General features: G+C 37.4%; 1 protein-coding gene across 3 annotated transcripts; it reads right to left on the bottom strand.

Moving 5' to 3' along the window:
* Positions 1–447: 447 nt before the first annotated feature.
* LOC113704219 (probable disease resistance protein RXW24L) lies at positions 448–8,794 on the bottom strand. Of its 3 annotated transcripts, none has more exons than XM_027225966.2 (2): positions 6,102–8,563; positions 448–2,142 (listed from the first exon to the last, which is right to left on the bottom strand). In XM_027225966.2, the coding sequence occupies exon 2, from the start codon at positions 2,012–2,014 to the stop codon at positions 779–781; it is 1,236 nt and encodes a 411-aa protein (XP_027081767.1). In that variant the 5' UTR covers positions 2,015–2,142; positions 6,102–8,563; the 3' UTR covers positions 448–778. The 3 variants fall into 3 exon arrangements, 1 of the variants encoding a protein (XP_027081767.1); XR_003451654.2 differs by lacking the exon at positions 448–2,142 and adding an exon at positions 4,371–4,828 and having other exon boundaries at positions 6,102–8,794; XR_003451653.2 differs by lacking the exon at positions 448–2,142 and adding an exon at positions 4,371–4,811 and having other exon boundaries at positions 6,102–8,794.
* Between the last annotated feature and the right edge of the window lie 2,981 nt (positions 8,795–11,775).

Here is an 11,775-nt window from a genome sequence, read left to right as displayed (position 1 = left end):
GTAGATGCTATGAAATAAAATCATATTCTATTTCTATTTTAAAGTTTTGTAAAATCCATAGATCTTGAGAAATAATCTGAATATATTGATGGGGCTCTCGGATTGGGATTGCGAACTAAAACTGCAGCCAGGCTTTAATTCTGAACAATTTATGCTAAACTTGTGGTGTTTGCAAGGTGACTTTGTGTTAAAATTTGTGCTAACTCTCTACGCTTTCAGCATCATGTAGCACTTCTTTTATGCAAATTTTTTTCTTAGATCATCATCCAACGAGAAGTGGGAGTCACATGGAAGTGGGTTAGTCAAAGTCTTGATGGAGTGTCTTTGATCCATTCCAAATGCATGATACATATGTAAAATGTGAAATTTAAATTTAAATTTAAATTATTTATCATGTATCTAATGATAAAAGTTTAAAATTTAAATTATTAGTGTATAAAAGATTAATTTTAAATGTAAAAGAAAATGAACACCCTGTACAAAGTTCAGTACACATTTTCATTGAAATAAATAATACACTTCTGTCGGCTCTATTTGAAATAGGCATCCCAGTACCCTTTTTACCTTATTGTTTAGCAGAAATATCAATACCTTATTACCATATAAAATCAACTTATTGGCTTTTTATTAGTCTAATCCACTAAAATGGATTTGCCAAGACCATTGACCTTCTGCATGCTATCACTAAATTCTTTTTGGCATGCCGACAATGTTTAGCTCCATGAGAGGACGACAGAATCTCAAACTATCGGGAAATTTCACCAACCTTTTGCAATCCTCAATGTGAATTGTGAAGTCTAGAGAGATTGCACATGGCTCCTTCATCAACCCTCAACTTCTCTAAGTTGTGCAATCCTTGGAGCACAAGATGTTTGAGATTGGGAAAGCCCATTGCATGACAAACCATTTCTTTCCCAACAAAAGCTCCAACCAATCGAAGCTTTCTTAGGTTGGGAAGCTTCTCCAACATTTCCAAGGGGTCTTCTACCATCTCAGATCGAATCAATTCCAGCCAATGCAGCTTTATTGCCAATTCTGATCCCAAATTGGCTAGTCCTCTACCTAGGCCTCCTTCGATTGACAAGCCATGTAGGTTGCGGGACATGAAAACCTTCCTTAAAAGATTGGAAGCCCCATTTTCATTTTGCAAGCTGGTAAAATGACAATTCTTGATATGAATCTCCACATGTCTAATACGGGGCCAATTCTCTTCAATGCAACTGAGGACTAAAGAAAGGCTTTCATTACCAAAAATCGTGGCAGAGAAGTAATGAAGGGTAACCAACTTGCAGAGATCTCTTACTTCCATTGTTTCACTGCAAAAATTAGATAGTCTCTCCAGCTGATCTAAACCAAGTAATCTGAATTTCCCTTGATCAACTAGCCTTGCATCGGTATTCTCAAAGAAGATGTTTCTCAGTCTTTTAGCTTTCCACTTGACATTCTGATTTGGCACTTTGGTGGGGACGTTCCAATAATCCAGCCGTAGATCTAGGCTTTGTAAGAAGGGCAAATTGAATATTCCCAATGTCAACTCATCCATATTAGAGTTGCAAAAGCTTAGAAACCTCAGATGGATCAGCTCCTCGATAACTTCTAATATCTTGTTGTCCCCAAAACTGTAGAATTGAAAATCTAGAACATGAAGGTACTTAAACTTGTTAAATATTTTTGGGGACCATGCAATTTCTGCAGACCAATTTTCACCTTGTCCGAGATTAATGGATATGAAGGAGCGTAGTTGTTGTTCAGATATTTCTTGTGTAACAATAGCATCACCATCAACGTCTCTGTCTGTATGGATAGCCAATCTATATGTATCATTACTGCCAATTATTGGATGAGGATCCCAGAATTTTACTTCTCCAGATTTGTCTTGAAAATCCACAACCTTAAGAAAATCTTCTTCTATACATTTCATCAAACATAGTTCTCTCATATGACCATGAAGCCAGCAAGAATTGTACCGGATTGTTGTTGTTGTGGGAAACTCAGTCACTTCTACTTGAACCATAGACCTACTAACCAGCTCAGTCAAATACTATTCTGCCACTTCCACTAACGTCTCTTCTCCTTGACCCCCAACCATTCCTTCGGCTATCCAGCAGCAATACAAGTACATTGCCTCAACTTGTAGATCCTCTGCAAAATGGCCAAAATAAAGAAAACAAGGCTTCAAATGGTATGGAAGGACATCATAACTCAAAGAAAGAATCTGCATTATCCCTTTGTTTTCCTGCAGGCCTTCTCTTGTCAGATAAGAGTCGATGTCCTTATTCACCATTTTCCATTCATCCAAGGAGTCATATTTGCTCAAGATCCCACCAAGTATATGTTGGATCCTTAATCCAACATTGGATTTATATGCGAATAATTATGTAATGCAAACTGTCAAATAAGGTTAAGTCCAATTAAAGTGATCAAATATGGTTTGGACTTAATGTATCTAATAGGATGTGTGCCTTTAATATGTAGAGACTTAAGGGCTCCTATTTTTATGATGGGCTGAAATAAGATTTCAAAGGGTAACAAGAATATTACCTATAAATAGAGTTATGGTCCCCAGGTCACAGGTATCATTCTATTTGTCGTATTTTTAGTACCACAAAAATAGTTCTTCTCTGATATCCCGTTCGTCAGGAAAGATACTAGAGAGATACTAAAGGGTTCTCTCAAGGTTTGACAAATACCTGTTGACCTGGAAGGCCACCTCAATATCTTTGGAAATTCAAATATCAGTTTGTCAATATGAATCTAGGTACGCTTCCGCTATTTTACTATTAATTTATTTCTTAATAATTTCCATATAGATTTTGGGTTTAATAGGTGATAGTTTTCACCTAAGGTTAAATTTAGATAACCACCCTAACAAGTGGTATCAGAACTCATATGGTTGATTATTGGGAAATAATTTGGATTTAATAATTTATGTATAAACATACATATATTTTTTGTCTCGTGAATTCGTTTTTGATATATATGCATTGTCGCGCCCCACTTTTTGAGTATGTGAAAGTAGTGTGTGGGATATGTATGTGAACGTGTGTGAAAATGAAAATAAAAGGCCGTGGGATTGTGAAATGCGACGGTTTGGCCAAACAAAGTTCAAAAGGGTTTTTGAATGGAAAATGGAATCTCCACTTGGTATAGAGTTAGGGTGTACCAAGTCACCCAAAAATGATTTTTGGAAAGAAAAGCAAACAAACCCTTTTTAAAGAACTTTTAGGTCTACGTAACCAAAGAAAGGGATCGGGAGTCACATTTGATAAGGGAGAAGGCAAAGGCAAAACCCAAGGCACTCCCTTACCCTAGCCAAAGCTAGTTGCGTGACTTAGCCCTTCTTTTCTTAATTCTTCTACCCAAAATATGTGTTGCATGTTGGATGTGACTAATGGATATGAAAAAAATGCAATCCTAAATCTAAAATGTCTCTTATGAGGCTTTTTGGTCCCAATCACATGAGTTGTGATGGCCAATAAGGAAAACTCTCATAGAGGTCACGGGTAATGCAAATGAAGATCCAAATATGAATGCAAGTGTGAAAATGTAAGAGGAATGCAAAAATAAAATACAATAAAAATACAAACGTAAGTGCAAGTGTGCAAATGTAAGAAAAGTGCATGTGTGCAAATGTAAGAAAAGTGCATGTGTGCCAATTGAGAAAATAAAGGTGTCTGTGTGCAAGTGGATGAAAATATGGTATAATAGTAGTAAATGCATCTAAGTACAATTAGGTGCAATTTGTGAGGTAGAAAATAAAAAGTGATAGGGAAAGAAGAGAAGTGTGTGGACATGGTATGTGGAGTGAGAAAAATATAAGTAGTGAGAAAATGTAGATAAAAAATGATATGGTAAAATGGAGGTGCATGGACCTAGAGGAATGCATCAAGTCGGGTACGGGAATGACTTCTATCTTCATGATTTTAATTTTCCCTTTGATTAGAAGGAAGAACTAGCGTGCTAAGGCTATTTTGCAGTCACACTCGCTTGTTTCCCTTACCTAAAGGGGACTCTCAAGCAAATGTACCCTATAACTAGCATGAGAATGCAAAAACCTAAAATGAAGGGGAAGGGATTGGAGGAGCATGCCAAATGCTAGAAAAACTAAGAAAAATGTATGAAATGTAGTGAAACATGCGAGTATGTACTAACGAGAGGGGACGACCTATTGGGTCTAGCATTGGACTAGCCCTTTTCTAGAATTCTCTCACAAGCATTGGGCTTGCGAAAGCTCGAGGGGAAAGACCATGGCCAGCGTTGGACTAGCCACGGTGACCATGGTTGTTAAAATCGCGATCCGGATCGTAGGATCGTACGATCCTACGATCCGGGAAGGCAAAATCGATCCGGATCGCACTCAAAATCGCAAATTCCTTGAATCTATATAGGATCGAGATAGGATCGGTAGGATCGCATAGAATCGTACGATCCTACGATCCTACTTCGATCCTACAAATTTTTGCTAATTTGTGGAATACAAGGTTCATTTTGCAAGTAAAAGTCAACATTTGGGGTAGGCTTGTAAGTTCACACTCAATTGCAGGCCTTAGTTGCAATGTTTTAACAAAATTTGCCTCAAAATCAAAAGATTCCGTCAAAAAGCTTCGGGCCTACTTCATCTTCTCCTCAAGCAGAGCTTTGACGTTTCTCTTCTCCTCTCCGCTGCCCAAATCAAATCCCTAATTTTAACCATCAAACCACCTCAAGCTTCGGCTACAGCTCTTGCCAAGAACCCACAAGACAAATCGCTGCGGCTTCTACCAGGAACCCACAAGCTACAGCCAACAGCTATTGCAGAAAAAGTTCATCTTCTGCATTGGGTGAAAAGCTGAGCAGCAAAATCATCATCTTCCTCTCTCATACTCATACTACTTTGAAAGTGTTTAAACATGAGTGCAATGGTGACTAATTAATGGCGTGTGAAATTAGGATGGAAATGTACAAATTTTACTTTTTCTCAAGCTTTTTTCGTTTACATTGTAGGAAATCATATGATACCAGGAATTCTATTCTGTTGGATGGTGCTCCTTTTTTTTTCTCAATGATTGAAATTTGTATTTGGCAACTTTAATTAGTGAAACCACAGGAAGTATTAAATACTTGAATTAAATGATGAAATGAAATCTAATGCCAGAACTTTTTCTGCCCGTTTAATATTTGAGCTTTATATATATATATATGTATATATATTATTAAGTTTTTGTAATGAATGTTCAATATTTGATCGTTAACACATTCAATTCACACCTATTATGTATATGCACTTCTAACACGCATAACCTTTTTTATATTCATATATATACCTTTTTGATTAATATTACTTTTCTAAAAATTTCATTCTTCAACTACGTACCTATTTTTCATTAATTCGAAATTGTAAACATATTATTGATCTTTTGTGATTGGCAATTGGCAATCAAAACATTCTTGAAATGCTGTCGGCTGTAACTTCTTCATCTTTTTATTACTTGTCAGATAGTAAGTAAAAAATGCTATATATTGATGAGTAACTTATTTATTTAATATTTTTTAGGATGTACAAAATGGTATATCAATTTCAATTTCATTAATTTAGTAAATTTAGGAGCTTTTGGTGGGATCTTACGATCCTACGATCCGATCCTACGATCCGATTCTGTGAAACTAAAATCGATCCTAGGTGGAATCCCGATTTTACAAACCTTGACGGTGACGCATTCATCCATTGCATTCATCTATGACTATAGAAAGCAAGTAGACATGCCAATCACCTATAAACACGTAGCACGCTCGACTAAATGCAAGAGCCTAATAAAGCAAATTAACACGTAGTAATAAAAGCAAGCAATCAAGCTAATGAACCTGTTACATTGGCTAACTAAAACAAATGGGGAAGGGGAAAAGTGAATAAAAATGCTCTCCAAGCCCTATCTATTACAAGCCAAGAGGTGTACACATACCCCATAAATAAATAAAAGAATGACTTTAATAAAAGCAAAAGTAATTGAAATAAATGAAAGGAATTAAGAAAAAGCAAGGAAAGCAAAGTAGACATGCAATTCTCACTTAGCACGTTGGATCACATAGGGGAGAGACAAAAAAAAAGATAAAAGAAGTTATACCTCCCTGGAAATGGTGTCCCTAATGAAATGAAATCACTCATTTGCCCTCCAAAATAAAAGAAAGGGTCAAGGCATCGCTTTAATTGACAAATAATCATGGAATTGAAAATAAACATGAAATTGAATTAGTTAATTCATGTAAACAACCTACATTGAAGAAAGTAAAACAAGCAGGGACTTAATTGCAAACATTAACAAAGTTTTGAGGTCAAAATTAAAGAAAAATAAAGTTTAGGGACTTCTTTGCAATTACATTAGGGACCCAATTGAAAGCATTGAAAGTTTGTAGGGCCGTAATATAATCAAGGAAAAGTCCGAGGACTGATTTGCAACTTTGGTTTCCGGATTCTTGGCAAGCCAGGCCATTGGGCCGTTCTATTCATTTCTTGGGCCAAAACCCCTCTTAGCCCCAAATCGAGATCCAAACAAGACAAACGGGCTAGCCTACACTTTACAACAAAATAAACCCAGCCAAAAGAGTGGGCTGTTACTTCCTGAGCCCAAGTCAGAAACCCAAACAAAAATGAATTAACCCCCATTTTATAAACCCAAACAAATGTTATGACCCACAATCTAAACCATAATACTAAACCCAACAAGATAAAAACCCAACTAAAATTACTAAGCTTTGATTATGCATTAAATTCCAAAATCAATCTATCAAAAAAAGTCACACATAAAACATGCAAACAGAGGATTAAACTTAAAAGGATGAAACTAATTCGATTTTTCCAGATTTTGGGCCACAATAAAATTAGACAGAAATTAAGGGGTTAACTCGTAATTTTCAAAAATTTATGCTTCATACTTCGCAGAAAGCCTTTTCTTCACAGAAACTCTTCTTCATCACTGATTTCTACAAATTTACAGCATGTACGACCAAGGCAACTTAGGCCATCTCAAACCAAAATCATCAAATTCATTAACCCATTCCATTAAGCTCCAAAACGCAACACAACAGGTAGGAGACCAACACTTGAATGTCAATCAAAGAACAAAAATGGAGGAGCATGTCATCAGGATGTTTTCTGCAACTATACTTCTTATGAAATTCGCACCAGATGCAAACAACATCCAATCACACATCGAACACCCAAACCAAAACAACAAGGCCTTGCAACTCTAACCACCAAAATTTAACATAGATGCAAGCTACAGAAAACCATCGAAAAGATGCAAAACGAGAACGTGAGCAGCAATTTGGACAAAATAATCATCTTCTCCACTGAGCTCTACATCAGTTATCATCTCAGTTTTTCTCGGACAAAACATCAAAAATCCAACTATCTTTCATCCTCAAAAGAAGAATAAACTCGCACAAACCTCCTCTCATGATGCAGCTCAAGTTTATACGCAAAAGAAAACCGGCAAGAATACCAAACGAGAACAACAACACATCAAGAATTCTCAAAACTCTCTTTTTTCTTTTTTTTTTTTACCCTGATCATCAACTATCAGGTTTTTGTCCAAGCGTTAAACTGACCAAACATCTATTTCCCTCACACACAAAATACGAATCAATCATCCTTCAAGTAGAAGTTTCACTTGGGCATCTTAACAAACAGGGAATGGGCATGTAAAAATTCCGACAAACTTTACTCAATTACGTTACAACTGGCCTAAAAAATTATCAGAACAAAAAGAATTTCAAACCCAATCATCATATATAACATACGTGCTCCAAATTGACAGGAAATTACTACAAGTCAAGAGGCATGGAAAACAAATTTCGGGAGCTTAAAGACAACTAAAATTTGAAAGGAAAAAAGAGTGCTTACCGTATCCAGAATGGCATCCCTTTCTCTTCAACTTCTTCATTCTGGAATCGGCCAGGGAGATTTCAGTGCCTCCATTGGCCAACCAGACCTTGCCTCTGCCGCACTTGGGGACGCTGGCGGCGAGCCGTTTCTGTAGCTTTAACGACATTATCCCTTCGTCCGTCAGTCCGTCTATTTTCCTCTCCAAAATCTCAGCCGCCAACCCCTTGCTTTCTTCTGCCCTCTGTTTCTCAGCTCTCCAGATTTTCCCATCGTCCCCAGCTCTCTGTTTTTCTTCTTTTTCCTTTTCCGTCGCCCTTTTTTAGTCTTCCATCCGACCCCCTTTTCCTCAGTTTTTGCCCTCGGTCGCCCCTCTCGTTTTCTTTCCCTTAGCCCCCTTTTCACTTCCTTTGTTTTGCTCTATTTTTTTACTCTCCGCCAGCCTCCCTCTCTGTTTTTCTTGGCCTTTTTTTGTTCACCGAAGCCCTTTCAATTCTCCTTCATAGCCGAGAGCTCTCTCGGTTTTCTCTATCTCCTCTGCCGAAGCCCCCCTGTTTTCTTAGCCGCCCCAACCGAGAGCCTTTTGGATTTGTTTTAGCCTTTCGTACCCTCCCCCCTTTGGCTTGCGGCTCCTTCCATTTTAAAGGCACCCCAAAGAAACTAAACCTAAGATGAAAGGCCGAGATCTCATCCTCCAAATAGTTTCATGTATCTTTTAAATGACTTTTCTTTTTGCAGCATGACTTGACTTTTTTCTTTTCTCTTTTTTTTTCAATTTTATGCTAGAATGTCTAAAAATGAGATTAGTAAAACAAAAATAACAAAAACAATAAACATCGATAAAGATTAAAAAAAAATTAAATTAAATTTAAAAAAATAAAGCCAAATTTTGATGTCTACATGCATATAGGCCATTAAACAAGAAAATTCTTGGTAATCGAGACTGTCTTGAATTTTGACTATAAATGCATGGATCGTCTACATGATGAATGTCATGATATAGTTTTGTCGTTATGTTCAGATTGATTTCTATGAAGTTATTCATGCCATTGATTCATAGTTTTGATTACATGGAATTCAGTGGGTCCCACCTTAGTCAAGCCGATCCATTACTTTCTTATGCTATTATAATGGTCAATTGTTAACCATATGAATCCAGGTTTCGTGTCATGTTTCATGCTTTTGTCATACTTGCCGAATAATGTAAAGCCAAGATAGTCCTGTGAATCCAGGTTCTTAAACAGTAACAACCGTGATTCAAGTTTCCTTGTTTTATTCATTATTTATTGATATCCTATGAATAAAAGCTTATTTATTTTTTTTTACTATTCGTTTTTTATTTGTTCTATTTTTATTTGTCACAATTAGTTTTATTTACTTTTAGTTTTAGTTATTTTAGCCATTTTAGCGTAGAATTTCTCAAAGGAAAAAGAAAAGCGTTCAAAAAATATGTTTTAGTTGTTTTGGATTTAGTTTCATTATCTAAAAATGAAAAGAAAAAAGAAAAATTGAAAAATGAAAAAGAGGGAAAAAGAAGAAGTGGAAAAGAAGAAAAACAATGAAAAATGGAAAAAGAAAAGAGGAAAATGGAAATTGCACTTTGTTGCTTTTAGTTTAATCATTTTTATCCAATGTTAATTAAATTATTTTTATTTATTTTTATTATCAATTTTGTTTTAATTAATTTCAAAAAAAAAAAAAAAAAAAGTGTTGCGGCATGCACGCTGCAATTTTTTGCAGCGTGCAAAGGACAGCCACGGAGCTACTTTGGAGGGCTGGATGTGAAGGCAAGGGAGGCCTTTCATCCTCACCATTGGGGTGAGGGTTTAGGAACTTGGATTCCCATATAAATAGCAAGGGAAAGCAGCAGCCGCAGGGGTTTTTAGAGGAGAGAGCTGACGGAAGGAAAAATCGAGGGCAAGGGAGAGAAATCTGGGCTGAGGTCTGAGAGAGAAAGGGAGAAAACAGAGGGCTGTGCAAAAGGTTGGAGCTTTGAGGGAGGGAAAAGCAAGACAAAAAGAGAGGTTTTAGAGGGGGACGGCAAGAAAGAAAAACAGCGGCTAAGAAAGATAAGAAAGAGAGGTTTTAGTAGTGGCTGGGGCCGAGAGCAAGAGTGAGGGATCAACGGGGAGGTTTAGAAGGCAACAAAAGAAAGAAAAAGGAGAGAGCTTTGACGGTTGGAGGCTGAGACGAAAGAAACCAGGGAGATTAACGGGGGACGGAGAGAAAGCTGGAGGTTTTTGGCCGAGGGTTTTTGAAGATAGCTAGTGGCGGCTGAGTTAGAGAAAGAATACAAAAGGAAGGCTACTGGAGAAAAGGAGGAGGCTGCGGACCTGAAGATTGGAGCTTCACAGCCCTCCATCAGAGTTTGCGAACTGGACTCTGCGAATTTTTGCTCATCCCAGCATATCCACGGTGGTTTGATTCTAAGAGACAGAAAAGAGGTAGTCGTAAACCTTATTTTATTCTGTTCCTTCTAAAAACTAGACGTGGGTTTCTTGCTTGATGAACGTGACTAGTATCTGGGCCATTAGAACACATGGTTTGTCTGCAGAATGCATTGTTTGTTAGCATAGCTTCGGTAGTTGTTTGTTGAACATGTTTGGTTGGGATTTCGTCAACTAAAAGTTATCAGCTTTTGCGTTTTCTTTCCTTCATGAGAATGAAATGGGCTGAGCCATGGGCTTTCCTCCTTTAATGATCTCTGATGCTCCAAGTTGTTTGTTTGCTGCCGGTCAGATGCAACTTAGAAATATAGTATGAAGTTTCGGCAAGTCTGTTTTGATGTTGTCTTGATTGCTGTTTTTTCCGTTTCTTGTTTCCTTGCCTTGGTAATTCGTTGGCGCAAATCTGATCTGCAAATTGCAGCAAGAAAGTATGAATGCATTTCAACTGGGCAGTTTTTTTTAGTCTTCCTTGATTGCATTGTCCATTGTGTGCACATGAGAACATAATGAATGCTGGGCTGCAAAAATTTTCTGGGTTCGTAATAAGCTGTATTGCGTCTTTATGTTTTGCTGTTTTCCCTGCTCCTCGCATCAGCCCACTAAAAACTGGGTTTAGTCATCACTTTGCTAGCTAAGTCGCATGTCCCGTGAGTTGTCCCGTGAGTTGAAGCTGCAAAGTTTGCAGCAAGCAAAAACACGGTAGAAGCGAAACGTAGCAAGCTTCACTCTCAGTTGCAGAAGCTCATTTTCTTTGTAGTTCTGCGTGAAAGCTTGCATGAAACCTTTCCAGCAATTGTATTCTTTAGAGGGGTTCAGCCATGTTTTCGTTTGGAGTAATTTCAAAGTTGCTATGTGCGTCTAGTTTGCTGAGACTGTGGAGGTTGCATATGAAAATTCTAGCAGAAGTGGTAGAGGCAAAACCACCGAGAACCCTGTCTTGCGCATTCTTGTTTTCCTGGCCATTACATTGAGGGGTTGGGATTGTTAGTTTCATTGTTGGAATGCCCTGATTATAGCTTGTTTCCCTTGTTGTTGTGCAAATGGCTCAAACGTTTGAGAGTCGCGTAAACCAGAATGCTATATGGAGGAATTGCAGCTTGAAGTTGCAGAAACCATAAGCTTTCGGTTGCATGAAGTCTGCATGAAAAACAATTTTTAGATTTAGCACTTTGACCCCCCAAGTCTCCCCTTGCTCTACTACGACCCAATTAATTGAATATTTTCATCAATTTGATCCTTGACAGCTTCAATTTTTCAACTCAATTCCTTGTTGCTTCAATTAATTACTATGTTTTGTTTCAATTGCATTTAAATCATGACTTTAGAGGCTTTATGACCAAGTGAGCTTGTGTTTGCCTATTTTCTTTAATTTTCCCAAATAAATTGGTACTTTGACCATTTCTTTTATTTTGGAGGATAAATAAGTGATTTCACTCCATTTAGGGCATCAATTCAAGGGAGGTACACTCT

The sequence above is a fragment of the Coffea arabica genome, chromosome 8e, assembly GCF_036785885.1.
Source record: "Coffea arabica cultivar ET-39 chromosome 8e, Coffea Arabica ET-39 HiFi, whole genome shotgun sequence".
Taxonomy (NCBI): domain Eukaryota; kingdom Viridiplantae; phylum Streptophyta; class Magnoliopsida; order Gentianales; family Rubiaceae; genus Coffea; species Coffea arabica.
Note: the sequence above shows the minus strand (reverse complement) of the source record. Positions and strands in the feature narration are given on the sequence as shown.

Coding starts and splice junctions, on each gene's coding strand:
- LOC113704219 (XM_027225966.2), bottom strand. CDS start 2,014: ATGGTTCAAGTAGAAGTGACTGAGTTTCCCACAACAACAACAATCCGG.